General features: G+C 42.0%; 1 protein-coding gene across 5 annotated transcripts in view; it reads left to right on the top strand.

The window, feature by feature from the left end:
* The window catches only part of OXR1 (oxidation resistance 1), a 397,147-nt gene that overhangs the window by 204,836 nt on the left and 177,154 nt on the right, over positions 1 to 15,157 (top strand). For 3 of the 5 annotated variants that reach the window (XM_089776181.1, XM_089776183.1, XM_089776186.1), the window contains exon 3: positions 5,073 to 5,269. In XM_089776181.1, the coding sequence (XP_089632307.1) occupies positions 5,073 to 5,269 (197 nt within the window). Of the gene's footprint in view, positions 1 to 5,052; positions 5,270 to 15,157 lie in introns of those variants that run through there. The other 2 variants (XM_089776184.1, XM_075920224.2) reach the window with 1 other exon arrangement.

The raw sequence follows: 15,157 nt of genomic DNA, 5'->3' as shown, positions 1-15,157 counted from the left end.
AGTTTATGGCTCTGCCATAGACTATCCATGTGAATTAAGAGAGAGATCAAGGAAAGGATAGGCCCATTACTCAGGAATGAGAAAAATACAACAACAACAAAATGCCAAGTAGGCCAACATATCAAATGCCTTTTTTGTTTCATTTTTCATCAGAAAAGTTAGCAGTGATAGCACAGCTACCAGTGATAATAGAAAAGTTGGCAGGGCCTGATGAAATTCATCATAGACTACTTACGGGGCTGACTGAAGAGGATTCTGAGCCATTAACAATTATCTCTGAGAGCTTGTGGTGGACAGGAATAATGCCTGAGTTCTGGAAAAAGGGCAAATATAGTGCCTGTTTTATAAAAGGGGGACTAAAGATAGCTAGGGAATTATAGACTAGACAGATTAACTTTGGCATCCAGAAAGTTAACAGAGCAAATAGTCAACAATTTGTATGCACCGTATAGGAAATATCATATGTGGCAGTTAATATGGATTTGCCAAGAAGAAATCATATCAAGCTAACCCAATATCCTTGTTGATGGGATAACTAGCCTTGTGGATGAAAGGGAAGTAGTATATGTGATATATCTTGATTTTAGTAAGGCTTTTGGTATGGTCTCATGTGACCTACTCATAAGTTAGAGAAATATAGCAAAGGCACAACTGGTTGGAAAAGCTTCGTGGTTCACAATCAAGTTTGAAGAGCATATTGAGTGCAGTCCTGCAGAGATCTCTCCTGAATCTGGTTCTATTCAATATCATCTTAAATGATTTGGTTAATGATATGGAGAGTACACTTATGAAATTGGTAGATGACCCAAAGTTGGGAGAGATTGCAAGCATTCTGGAGGACAGGACTAGGGAGAAATCGATTGAAGTAAAGAGAATGAAATTCAATAAGGACATATGTAAAGTACTACAGCTGGAAGGAATAATCAGTTGCACAAAGTCTACATGGGAAATGACTTCTTAAGGAGGAATACTGCAGAGAAGGATCTGGATTTATTGTGGATCAAACTAAATATGAGTTAATGGTGTAATACTGTTGTGTAAAAAGCTAGCATCATCCTGGGATGCATTAGCAGCAGTGTTGTTTGCAAGACAAAAAGTTGCAGAAATCAGCTTCATCTCTGCAGACTAACATGGCTACACCTCTGTGTCTTTTTGTTATTTGCATGAAGGTTCCCCAACTGGTTTCTGTGTGTTACCATTTCAGATATCTGATTTGTTTCCATTAATCCTTTGTCTTAAAGCCTATCCAGTTTGGCCAATGCACATGGCAGAGGGTCATTGCTGGCACTTGATGGCATAGATTGCATTAGTGGATGTGCAGCTGTATGATCCTCTGATGTGGTGACTTATGTGGTTAGATAGTGTGATTATGTCACTTGTGTAGATGTGTGGACAGAGTTGGCACTGGAGTTTATTGCAGGAGTATGATAGAGGTGTGCTGTGTGGTTGCTGGAAAGAGTTTGTTACAAGTTAGGGGGTTATCTTCAGGCAAAGAGTGACCTGTCCCCCAAGGCCTGTGAGAGTGAGGGGTTGGTTTCCAGGATAGGTTGTAGATTGTTAATGATGTGCAGGGAGGGTTTAAGTTGCGGGCTACAGTGATGACTAGTGGTCTATTTTGTTTGTTGGTCCTATCTTGAAGAAGCTGATGCCTGGGTACTCGTCTGGCTCTGTCAATCTGTTTTTTCACTTTCCCGGGTGGGTATTTAAGTTTTAAGAATGCCTGAGAGAGATCCTGTTGGTGTTTGTCTCTATTTGTGGGATTAGAGCAAATCTGGTTGTATTTTAGGACTTGTCTGTAAACAATTGATTGGGTAATGTGTCTTAGATGGAAGCTAGAGACATGTAGGTAAGTATAATGTTCAGTAAGTTTCCAGTATATGGTGGAAATGTGGCCATCATTTAATTGTACTGTAGTGTCAAGGAAGTGGATCTCTTGTGTGGACTGGTCCAGGCTAAGGCTGATGGTGGGCTGGAAGTTGTTGAAAACTCTATGGAATTCTTGGTATCCTTTCCATGGGTCCATATGATGAAGATGTAGTCAATATAGTGTAAGTAGAGTCAGGGTGCTAGGGCCCAGACCTGTGCCGCTATCTTGGAAAACGATCCCTCATTCTCACAGGCCTCAGGGGACAGGCTAATCCTCACTTACACACAACCCCCTAACTAGAAACAAATTCTTTCAAGCAACCACACAGCACACCTTCATCATACTCACCAAGGAACCTAGTCCTGCAATAAACTCCATTGCCAACTCTGCCACACATCTACACAAGTGACATCATCACAGGACCTAACCACATAAGCCATCACATCAGAGGCTCATACAGCTGCACATTCACTAATGTGATCTATGCCATCAAGTGCCAGCAATGCCCTTCTGCTATGTGCATTGGCCAAACTGGATAGTCTTTACGGCAAAGGATAAATGGACACTGTCATGGGGGTGCCCTAATGCCCAGGGCACCCTTCATTGCTCCCAACACATGGACCAGCCTCTACTTTGCTATTTACAGCCCCTTGGGCCTTGTCACAAGCTGAGTGCTCCCCTATTGGGGTAATTATGGCCCCTCAGGCTTAGTCACAGATACAGCCTCACTCCCTCAGGGTGAAAACAGGCTTATGGCCTAGTCCCAGGTAAGCTTCCTCTAAATTTAGGTAGCTGGTTTATGATGGGATAGGGAGGTAGGGGACCCCGGGCCCTCCCACTCCACCGGGTCTCAGCTCAGGGCTTGTTTTCACTGCCTGCTCGGCGGGGATGCCTGCTGGAACACACCGAGCTCCTGGAGGCCAACCCTCCACTTCCTACCCCACTGGTGCACTGCACTGTCCTCTGCGTATGGCTCCGGTGGTCACTCCCAGTCTGAGGACTCCCTTGCCCAGCATAGTCACTGCGTAGTCACTGCAGCTGCTGCGGTACCTGATGATTCTGCGAAGGCATCGGCGGCTGTGGCTGTGACTGCTGCAGCGTCTGGTACGGCTCCGGCAGCGGCTGCGTCTGTAGCTGTGGTTGCTGCGGCATCTAGTGTGGCTTCGGGGGCTGGTGCTGCTCTGTGGGCGGCTGTTCCTGTAGCTGCAGCTGCTACGGTGGCTAGGACTGCTGCCCTGTGGGCTCCTTCCCCTCCCAAGGTCTGCTTCTTCTGCCCTGAGTAGCCCTCTTTTATACCCAAGCAGCGGGAGCATGCCCTGTAGGTTACATGGGGTGTGGCCTCCCTGTCCCTCAGAGTAGATTCTACCACTTCTGGCCTAGTGCGGGAAAACCTACCCCGTCACAGACACAAATCAGATATTCAAAATGGTAACACACAGAAACCTGTTGGCGAACATTTTAACGTGCCTGGACACTCACTAATGGATCTAAAAGTGACTCTCCTGTAATAAAGCAATTTCAAAAAACAGATGAAAAGAGAAACTGTGGAACTTACCTTCATCTGAAAATTTGATACCTTTAATCAAGGTCTGAACAAAGACCTTTTTTGGATGGGGTGCTACATTGAACATACTAATGACATCAAAAATTAAGTTTTGGGCATTTACAGCCCACGCAATTAGCCTTATTTAGCCCAGACACTCTAATTGACAATTTTTTCCCTTCCCTTTCCCTCCGCATGCTCTATTTTTGTGTTATTTTTTGCAACTCTGGACCCCTTGCTCCATTCATCTGAAGAAGTTGGTTGTGCCCACAAAAGCTCATGATACCATCCACATTTTTGTTAGTCTCTAAGATACTGGTTTTCATTGTTTTTTAAGTTTTCCTACTGTCCCCGGCACTCATAATGTGTCTTCTGAGTACTGTCTTCAGCTCTGGGCACCAAACTTAGAAAAAGATCTGCTCAAATTGGAGAAAGGAGAGAAATACAAATTATAAAAGGTGTAGAAAACATGACCAATAAGGAAAGAACGAAAAAAAGGTTTGTTTAGTCTGAAGGAGAGAAGACCGAAGCAGGACATAAACAAGTATGTAAAAGGTTGCTATAAAGAGGATGGTGATAAAGTGTTCTCCTTAACCACTAAGTACAGGACAAGAATTAATTAGCTTAAATTGGAGCAAGAGATATTTAGGTTGAAGATTAGTAAGAATCCTACTTTTCCACTACAACCCCCACCCCCTTCCCCCAAATTCTCTGATTTTAAAAAAAACATACAAATCTGTGGTTTTCTGTGATTCAAGTGAAAGGCTGAGCTTTAATTTACCTAGCCCCAATACATAGTGTAACCCCATTTAGCTAATCTACTTGAGACTGGAACAGATTGGATAATCTAAAATTGAGATAATCAAGGGAATGGACAAATAGCTTCAGTCCCTTTCAGCCCAGCTGAGGCTTCAGTTGAAGCTGGAGCACCACCGCACTGGACTGACAGCCCATACCCCACTGCTTGGGTCTCAGGCTGTCTCAGTTCAGTAAATATAGAGTGCCAGATAATGAAGGCCAGGGTAAATGGTATTCTACTGTATATGTTTTTTAAATGAAATGTAAAAACTAATGATTCTCTGTAAAAATGCATATTCCTCATTTTTTCTGTTTTTTTTTTTCATGGCAAATGGATTTCTTGGATCCCAGAAATTAGGAAAAACTTCCTAATTGTAAGGGTAGGTGATCACTGGAGCAGATTATCTAGGAAGGTTGTGGAAACTCTCAAACTGGAAGTTTTTAAGAACAGGTTAGACAAACAGCTATTAGCTATCTAGATAAATATTTAACCCTGCCTCAAGTGCAGGGACTGGACTAGATGATCGGTTGAGATCCCTTCCAGTCCTACATTTCTGTTATTCCTTGTACAGCAATGGGCAAATTACTTAATTTGTCTGTGTTTCAGTTCTCCCATTTCTGATGGGTAATGCTCCTTCCTACCATCTCTTATCTGACTGGCGTGTTTAGATAATTCTTGCCCCAAAGAGCTTACAATATCTCTTTCTTCTTAGCACAAAGAAACTCTGATTACACTTGGGACCACTGTAATATAAATATGTTGTTGATTAGTTGCAGCACCTTTCTTTTTATGTAAAGTAAAAACAGTTCAGTATTGTAGCTATAAAACAAGGATTAATAGCACATGTTTTCATTTGCCTGTAGGTTGAAGAAAAAGTCCCAATCTGTAGATGTTACTGCACCAGGACACAACCTTCCAGCACCAGAAGCACAAGAGATTCCACAAGCCAGTAAATTGATACCTGTCATTAAGACAGCTGCTTTTGAAGAGGAGCAAAACACCACAAATACACAAAGGCGCAACCCACGGAGAAGTGAACTGAGGAGATACTACACCATTGGTGAGCCATCACATTCAGTTCATATGTTTCAACTAGTATGTGGAGGGGCACCCCCACATTGCTGGCCATTTAATTGGGTTTTCTTTAGCTGGATGGAACAGTGTTGCTGATTTCCTTATGGCTTACTGTCTTATTTGTTGAAGTGTTCTTTTGCAGAGTAATTCATTGTTGTTAATGTGACTTTCCAAGAAGGAAAGCATTCCGCTTGTTTTTATTACTTTTATTGTTTTGGCTTTGTTAGGCTAAAGACTCAAGTTTTAAAAATGTCGAACAGGAGATTTCATAATTATAGCTTACAGGCACTATAAGGTATCAAGAGTAAATTTGACTTTTTAATAAATGTATCTAGGGTTGTTTCCACACATTCCTTCTTCCAGCATTTATTTCTGATTTTACTTTTTCAAAACCACACTCTTCAACTCTTTCAGGCTACACTTTTTCAAAACTTCACTGGCATTCAATTCTTTCAGGGTAAGCTGTTTAACTTCAGTATCACCTCAGATTGCAACACTTCTCTTAAGGATTTGTTGTGGTCTGAAGTACTTTAGGTGAAATCTGGGTAAAGTTTTGTATGCACAAGTGAAGTAGGTGATGGCTAGTGAGTAAGTACATTCTCCACTCCCAACCTGAGGTCGGGATGGAAGGCAGACATAGAGACTGGCGTCCTTTTACCATCAGTCTTTCTGAGATGGTGGAAATCATGAAGTGGAAGTGTGTGCTTTCAGAACTATGGGGATCCCACCCAGGCTCCCTTAGCTACCCGCACACTTCTCCTCAAACAAGAGAAATTCATCCTTGTGTAGAAGGCTGAGAGTATTTCACCCAACATTAAGATCATTGACTGCATGGAACTCACACAAGCCAGGTCTACACTTAGAGAAAATGTTGATGTAAGATACACATCTCCCGCTATGAGAATAGCTTAGCTAGTGTCGATGTACCTTAAGTTGAATTTCCACAGCATTTCAATTGCAGGAGGTTGATGGGAGAAACTCCCCTGTTCACTTCGCTTACTCCTTGTGACTCTATGAAGTACTAGGAATCACAGGGGTGCCATCAATGGGCAATGTAGCAGGTCTTTACTAGACCTGCTAAATTGAACCTTGGAAGTTCGGTCTCTGGAGCATCGACTTCATGGTAAGTGTAGACCCAGGCACTTTTGAGGGCTGGAGAATAGGGAGTTAGCCATGGAATTCAAATTGCTGTGTTTCCACCTACTGTACTCTCTATACATTCTTGCTATCTTTCAATGCCCTTTTCTTTTAAAATGAAGATCTTGATTATTGTTTACCCTTACAGTTATCAATAGATTTGATGAACCAAACATATTAGACTTATTTTAAAGTGAACTATTTGAAACTTGGTGCTGAGGGGGAAAAAAGACTTAAGGGTATATTTTGAAGTTCTTTGGTCATGATATTGTTGCAATGGGAATCATTGCTGTGAATTAGTGACTTTTCTTTAGCATTCAGAAGAAAAAGAAAATTAACAGCAAGGGAGCTTTAGCTTATAAAAGATCTTGTTTCAAAAAGAGGGAGGAATAAAGAAGACAGTATAAACAATTTGGTTTAGTTAAAACCAGAAAACACATAATTGCACATTCACTTACACTTATTAAGTCTGTAGGCAGCATCCTGCAGCTGCATCATAGCTCTTTCTAGCCAGTAAGCTAGTAGATCTCAGGGGGATATATCACTTATTATGTGACAACCTGCCATAAATCTTTACAGATATTCTGGAAATAGAGAATTAAGTGATAACTGTAAGTTTCTTTCAGAATATCTAAACACTTAACAGCTCCCTAATGTAAAATAAAACACATGCAGGCCTAGTTTTGTAGCCTGTTTCATGTATTTCAGTGCTTGCTTTGAAGTTTCTGCAAGCTGCTTGTGAGAGTAGTTGACAGGAGGAGGGGAGAATAACTTAAGGCTCATGATGATCTGAAAGAAATAGTAAACAGTTTGGAAACAAGAGCAAGTGAGTGTCTGTGGTAGGGTGGGGAGAGAAAGCATCCTATGCTCTGCTGGTGATCACAAAGTTGTGCAAACAAAAACTTCTAATGCAGTGATGGGCAACCTAGGCTGGCCCTCCTTCATCCCAATGAGCTGCAAGATTTTTGTCACCAAGACAGTCTTCCAGGATAAGGTAACTTTTTCTACTGTGCTTATTCAGAATTTGCGGCGCGCCGATTGAACTGTAGCAGCACTTCGGATGTAGAGGGACCTTACAGCTCTAATAGTCAATATTATGTGCAATCAGTACACACCTTGCTTCATGAGGTACAAGAAGTGTCCTATATTTGTGCTTCAGTTGTGTTGCCGAACGCTTAGTGTCTAGCACAGTGAGGGCTTGGTTCCTGATCAGGGCTGCTAGATGCTAACATAAATAATAAATCACTAGGCATGTTGTCAGTGGCTTTAATGGGAACAGGATTGGATCCCAGGAGGGAGAGTTCTGAGAAACTTAATGCATAAACATTCTGATGAAAATCTGATGCTTGCCAAAACAACTGAAAATTGTGCAGTGTAGCCACACAGCAGCTGCAAAGGGGAACAGGATGGCATCTCACTCGCAGTAGCATGGCTGATGGACAGTGCAGAGAGTAGCTCAGAAGACAAACACAGTGCAGTCCTCTCTTCTCTGCTTGAATTCAGCAGCCTCTTCTGAAACTGGAAGTTGGTTCCACTTCGCGCCCCATGATTCCAGCAGAGCATTAACTTTCTGGCATAGCTTCCTCTCAGTAGTAATAACAGAAATGTAGGTAGCTTGTTGCCAAGGCTAGAATGAATAAGTAACATGATACTGCCAGCAGGGAATGAGATGTCAACACTTGATAAAGCAAAAAAGACCACTAATTTGTAGTCAGTCTCCAGGGGCGGACTGGCAATCAAAATAGGCCCGGGAAATGGGTTAAGGACGGACCACTTTTTCACATCAAAGAATTTTTTAAAAATTTACTCTTTGACCCCCATTAGCCACACCTCTGACCCCTGTTAACCACACCCTTGACTCCCATTAGCCAGGCCTCTGGAGGTAACACTCTCGGGACAGGATGGACACTTGACCAGAAGTAAAAGGTGTCATGTGACCCCTCTCTAAGGACTTTTCCCACCATCCTCCTACCAATAGGGATTAGTTTAGCCCCCACCAAACCCCCCTCATGCAACTATCCTGCAATTGCATTAACCCAATGTGTGTGACATTAACTCGGGGGCAGAGGGGGGAGAGAGGCTGTGGGAAGTGTTCCCTCTAAGAGTTTCCTCCCATGAGCAGAATGAATTTTGTGTTGTGCACCAGTACTGAGTTCATGGGGCTTGTCTGGATGTGCCACTGTGGCACCTGAGTTATTAATAAATATTTTATAAACCTCTACCTTTTCCCTCTGCTGCCATGTCTCCTCCCCTTACTCCATCAGCTCCTCTGGTGCCTACTGCCCCCCAACTCCTCACCCTCCTCTGCTGTCCTGATTCCTACCCTTCTCTCTGCCCTCAGCCCTCCTGCAACTAGCCTCCCTCCACCAGCTCTTCTCTCCCCACTGTATCCACTCCTCCAGTAGCCCCACTCTGATCGTGTGAGCTACCCCTCCTAATCCCCTCTCCTAACACCTCCCTCTACACACCTGTCCTGCCTCTCTCCTCTGGTGCTGGCCCCTCCCCTGCAGGTGTCTGCCCTTCTGCTTCACCTCCAGAATCCCCTGGCACCTGCATCTTCCCTTACCTCTGCACCCTCCTGGTGCCCTCCCTTCCCTCATTGTCCCTGCCTCCTTTCCCCTCTTTTTCCCTGATGCCCACCCCCTCACCACCCTCTGCCCCCGTTCCCCTCATGCCTCTGTGCCCTCACACATGACTTGCTCCATCCCCGCCTTCCTCATGCCCACCCCTTCTTTCAAGCCTTCTCCCAGCACCTCCCTCTTCTCCCCTCTAGCTCCCAGTGCTCTTACCCTCTCCTCTCCCTCTCTTCATTGTCTCCACTTGGCCCCCTGGCATTTGTCTCTCCTCCACGCTGTCCCTTTGTGCCTTCCCCTTTCTTCTCCTGCTCTGCCCCCCTCCCCTCAGCACAAGCCCTTTTCTCTCCCACCTCTTCCCCCTGTTTTTCCCCTCTTCCTCTCCCCTCCCTCCCACCTTCTGCCTTCCAGTTTGCGGTGCTGGAGTCTGTGATTGGGCCCCAACTGCTTCTGGGGCTCCAGACCACTTGCCGGGCCTGGAGATGGGTCACGTGGTGCAACTCTGGGCCGGGCAGTTTTAAAGTCCCAGGCCATGATGTCACACCACGCCCAGGCGTCTCCCCTCTCAGCTGTTGCGCGGCATTTGAGTACTCCACACATGTGCTCCCTCAGCCCCACTGTGCCCCGTACATAGCTGGCGCCGGGGAATTTAAAGTCCGGGGATGCAGCGCCCCATCACAATCCCCCTCCTCCTTCAGGAACTGCCAGCTGGCCCTTCGGAGGATGGCCCACCGGGAAATTCCCCGTATCCCGCCAGGCCAGTCCGCCCGTCAGTCTCCTGTTCTCCTGAGTAGGAGTAAATGAGGTTCTCTTTTACCCCAGTTATGAAGCGAAATGTTGAAGTGCATGTATTATTTCATCCTGGCAGAGATACAGACATGGAGATCTGAAAGAATATCCTACTGAATTAGAAGTATAGATAGAGGCATTGAATAATGAATTGAAGCAAGGTTACTTGATAATTAGAGCCCTGTGCGGATAAAAAAAATTGTATCCATGTCCACATCTGTTATCCACAAAAATGAGCCATGGTTATCCACATCCACATTCATGGTTGATTTGCAGGGCTCTAATGATGATATTGCAGGCAATCTAAAGTAGCACAATGCATTCAGAGTTGCGTAAAGGGCAACATTTATTATGGAGATGCTACCACCTCTCCCATTTTTATCTGCCTCTTTATAACTTTGAGTTGGAATTTTAGTTCAGCCTGCAGAGTCCCAAATCCTCTAAAAGAAACCATATATTTCTGCAAAGTTAGAAAAAATACTATACTTCAAAGTGCTTTTTGAGTTTTAGGTCATCACAAACAATCCTGATTTGATTTTTTTATTTTTGTCTAACCTTCTTTGGTTTCCTTCTAGCTCAAAAATGGTATGGTAATTTCTGTTCAGTTAATTCTCTCTGAAAACTTACATGCTACCTATATTTAAGGAAACTAGGCAGTAACTAAGGAAAGTTGGAAGGTATATAGCCTCCAGGCTTCAAGAATTATTGAGGTAAAGATAAGAGTCAGCATTTCACTGACTTGGATCTATTTGTAAAAGCAGAGAAGTCCAAGGAAGGATTTCTTCACTGCCTATTGGAATCAAGGACTAGTGCAAATCTGAAAGAAGAAAAAAGAGCTATAAATTACATATATATTTATTGTAACTTGTTTAGCATCTTAAACAAAATCTTAAATAATCCTAAACTCTTTCTTCCATCTCAAACACATACTCATTGCTGTTACTTTCTGTAACTCTGCAAGAGCTAACTAAAGTTATTTTATTACAAATGAAAAAGAAACAAAGTAAAACCCCAAACAGCCACTGTGGTCCATTCCAGAAAAAAAGGGTCAACAATGTTTTAACAAAAAAATCACTCTGATCCAGAAAACCCTTCTCATAAATCAGATATTCTAGATCACTATAATTGGAGGTAATTCTGACAAATGTTTGTGACTTTCTGAAGACAAATTTAATGGCATGGAAGGAATGGATGGACAGAGACATAAAAATATCAGGGTATGACTATACTGCACTAGATATACAGCATGTGGCTGGCCCCTGCCAGCTGATTGGGGCTTGGACTAATGGACTGTTTAATTGTGATGTATATGTTCAAGTTCAGCCTATAGCTGGATCTCTGGCATCCTCCCACCTTGCAGGGTCCAAGAGCTCAGACTTCAGCCCAAGCAGAATGGGGTACACTGCAATTAAACAGCCTCTTAGGCCCAGCCCAAATCAGCTGTCATGGGCAAGTCATGTGAGTCTAATTGCAATATAGATATACCCTCCAATTCCAATGTTATGTTGTGTTTGGTTTGGTTTACAGGTGGCTGGCTATAAAGTGACAAATAAGTAGCACATTAATGTAATTAGGTCAGCACCAGACTCAAATAGAGGCTTGACCTTGTTTGCATAGTGTTCTCTGCCAGAAGCAATCAGTGCCTGACATGGATCAACATGGGCTAATTATTACCATGATAAATGGATTAAGAAATTGCACTATAGCAGTGTGTGATTGTTTGAGTCTCTCAGCCAGATTTACTTCTTTGGAGTTTTTTTAATGCTCTATGTTAAACTTAAACCAGTGGTTAAATGTCAATATTTATCTGATGGTTAACAATTTACTCCAAAAAATTCATACTGGGTGAGAAAGAATTAAAGTGGAGATAATTATATATTTTGAGTACCAAATTTACATTATCTGAAGTGGTTGCTCTGTTTTGTGTCTAAGTAAAAAGATCATTTTGATGCTATTTTTTAAAAGAAAGAAGTGAAGTGGTGATCACAGTTTATATAGAATGTAAGGCCAAATCCTGTAGTTGCTAAAGCAGGTCAAGCCCCTTGAAAGCCACTGCAGAATGAGAACTACGAGATTGCAGGCATGTTGTGACTGTGTTCTACAGCCACTCAGCCAGTAGAGGGAGCACGGGTAATTCACAAGCCCTGTTCTGAAACACCATCCAGTTCTGTAGACAATATACAAGGAAACATAATTGTTTGACAAAGGAGATACAAAAATGTTAGATTTTAATTTTTTGGTGGGATTTTCAAAAGTATTCAGCAATCTCATCTAACTCTTCTCCTGTTTGACAATGCTCAGCATGGACCTAACTCTGACCCTTCCATTCCTTAAAAGAGTGACAGATAATCGAAAGTAACATCAATGCTAGCATCAAAATGCAATGTTAATATTTGTGTTAATATTTGTCTTTTTAATATTTTTATGAAAAACCATTTACATAGAGAGGCACTAATATCTTGTGAAAAAATATTGAAAAATATATTTTAAAAGATTTTACTGTTTGTATAACCATTTGTTTTGTGTCGTTATTGGCTCTTTTTTATTAACAACACAAAATCTGTGTCATAGTGCAATATCTATTAACTGGTTACTTTAGCTGTTACATTACTATCCTTTACATGGGAGTTAATTGTGATGCATATTCATGACTACAAGTGATGAATAAACAGCAGGAATACATGAACACCTAAGGATCAAAGAACCTTTCTTATTTATCTTCGTACAGTTTTATCAATATCAGATCAGTGTGAACGTTTTCAAACCAGGGTGCCTAAATATATTTAGCTCGCAGTCTGACCCCTATATCTCTTTCTGCAGTACCCCTTTCTAGGTAGTCATTTGCCATTTTGTATGTGCGCATCTGATTTTTCCTCCTTAAGTGGAGTGGTTTGCATTTGTCCTCATTGAATTTCATTATATTTACCTAAGACTATTTCTCCAGTTTGTCTTGATTATTTTGAATTATAATCCTATCTTCCAAAGTTTTTGCACTCCTCCCAGCTGGGTATCCTCTGCAAACTTTATGGCTGCGTCTAAATCGGCATGATTTTGCGCAAATACTTTTAAAGGAAAGTTTTTCCATTAAAAGTATTTGCGCAAGACCGCATCTATACTGGCATGTGCCTTTGCGCAAAAGATTTGCTTTTGCGCAAAAGCATCCGTGCCAGTGGAGACGCTCTGTTGCGCAAGAAAGCTCCGATGGCCATTTTAGCCATCGGGCTTTCTAGCGCGAGAAATTAATGTGGCTGTCTACACTGGTCCTCTTGTGCAAGCATACTTGCACAAGAGGACTTTTCCTTGAGTGGGAGCATCAGAGTATTTGCGTAAGAACCACTGATTTTGTACATTACAAAGTCAGTGTTCTTGCGCAAATACTTGCGGCCAGTGTAGAGAGGCGGCAAGATTTTGCGCAAAATCATGCCAGTCTAGGCACAGCCTATCAGTGTACTCTCTATGCCATTATCTAAATCAGTATTATTGTGGTGACTATTGCTACCTGTTAACAACAACAAAAAAGAGGGCATCTTATGAAATAGATATTACAAAATAAATTGATCAATTAATCAGATACAAGTACATTATTTATGAATCTGGCAATGTAAATAGTGAGACTGAGACCTAGTTTATCCTAAAATCTTTTGCTGTTCTAGTCATCCAGAGAACTAGTGTAAAGCCAAGTTTTGCAAGTATAAGCTGTATCTTGACTAAGAGCATTTGCTGGTACAAAGTTTGCCCATGCACCTTTTCTAGAACAGACAAGCACATGTGCACACACACATACTTTATGTCCAATGCTCTGTACTTTCTTTTTTAATCTTCTCCAAAAAGCAATTTCAGGAAATGTGGGAGGCTAAGCTCCCATAATCGTAAAGCTATGATGGATCATTTTTTTGAGTTTACTTTGTCCTATTTGTGAAAAGGGAAAAAAGATTTCTTTTCTAAGAAGGTCCTCTAAGGTAAATTGAAAAAAAAAGTTATGTTAAAATAAATATTTTGAGCTACTTTTCTTCAGGGTGAGCCTGGTCACTAACACAATTTATATTGGTGCAAATCCAGAGTATGGTTTTACTATCCATTGAAAAAAATAGAGTTACACCAATGTAAAAACAATATAGGCGAGTAATGGAGTAATTGCCTTCAAAGAGTTATAAATAAGTACAGATTAAGTGAATTGGGTTTCAAAACATAGCATACAATTAGCCACCGCAGCAGAGCTACATAACTTCAAGAAACTATTTCCTGTTGCCTTCCCAAAGAAAATAATATCTGATAAATACAAATTATGACCCAAAAAACCCCAGGTGGTCATTTCAATTTTATCAGGTTAATTCAGAACAACTGTGTAGGGATAATGAAATGCATATTTTAGAGAATCTAATTGGACATAATGTAAGTAACATCTTTATTTATTATCACCATTACCATTAATAATGAAGAAAACACTTTTAACAGGAAAGAAGATCTTGTGGATCACACTGACAGAACGTTTTATAAAAAGTGGGTTATTTGTAAGGACCAGCTCATGTCATTACTAATCAAGGGTGAGCTAAATATAATTGGGAACATACTGTGCATTCATGCACAGATCTGATCTGTTTTTACCTGCAGTGGATCTGATTTTAATCACACTTGTATTATTGCAAATCTGGAATAACTCCATTGAAATGGGGGTGGTTGTACTGATATAAAATGATCTAATATAGATAAAATCCATGTTAATTTATAGCTGAATCAGTCCAAGTATTACTACTGTTTATTTTTCTATGAATTTTGTTCGTATTTTTTACGTATATGAATTCTTGACCTGGCTCATGGGATCCTTCTCCCAGTTCCCTGCTCTCCTGTGCTCCGCCCCCCCCCACCCCACCCCACTCCCACACACGACCAACAGGACCCACACTGTGAAGTCATAACAGGTCTCAGATTTGGCCTGGAGTGGATCGTCATGCCAGCAAGGAAAGGGCCCCCATTATGCTACCCAGAGCCAGATCTGGTTACTGTCCCCATTGGCAGAGGTGCACCCCATTCTGCCTCTGGCAGGGAGGTAGGAGCATGCTGGGCACAATCCAGATTGGACAGGCCATCTGGGAACCAATGGAAAGGCAATAACCAGAGGCTCATATGTGTCACAGAGCAGTAGCTGAGGCATTGAGTGGTATTGCTAGCCATATCTATACTCGGTCCTGTGCTCCTCTCTGTCCCCATCAACACAGGCTCTGACTCCACACATTGTAACACCCAACTTCAGTTGTTGCCTGTTCATTAGATGTTTGGTTCTCAACTCCCAAACAACCTAGGTGAGTTTCAGCATTATGTTGATTAGGAATCATTGCTGAGTGAAGTAGTATGAGGCAGCAGCAGCTTTATTACTT

The sequence above is a fragment of the Pelodiscus sinensis genome, chromosome 2, assembly GCF_052426305.1.
Source record: "Pelodiscus sinensis isolate ZL-2025 chromosome 2, ASM5242630v1, whole genome shotgun sequence".
Taxonomy (NCBI): domain Eukaryota; kingdom Metazoa; phylum Chordata; order Testudines; family Trionychidae; genus Pelodiscus; species Pelodiscus sinensis.
Note: the sequence above shows the minus strand (reverse complement) of the source record. Positions and strands in the feature narration are given on the sequence as shown.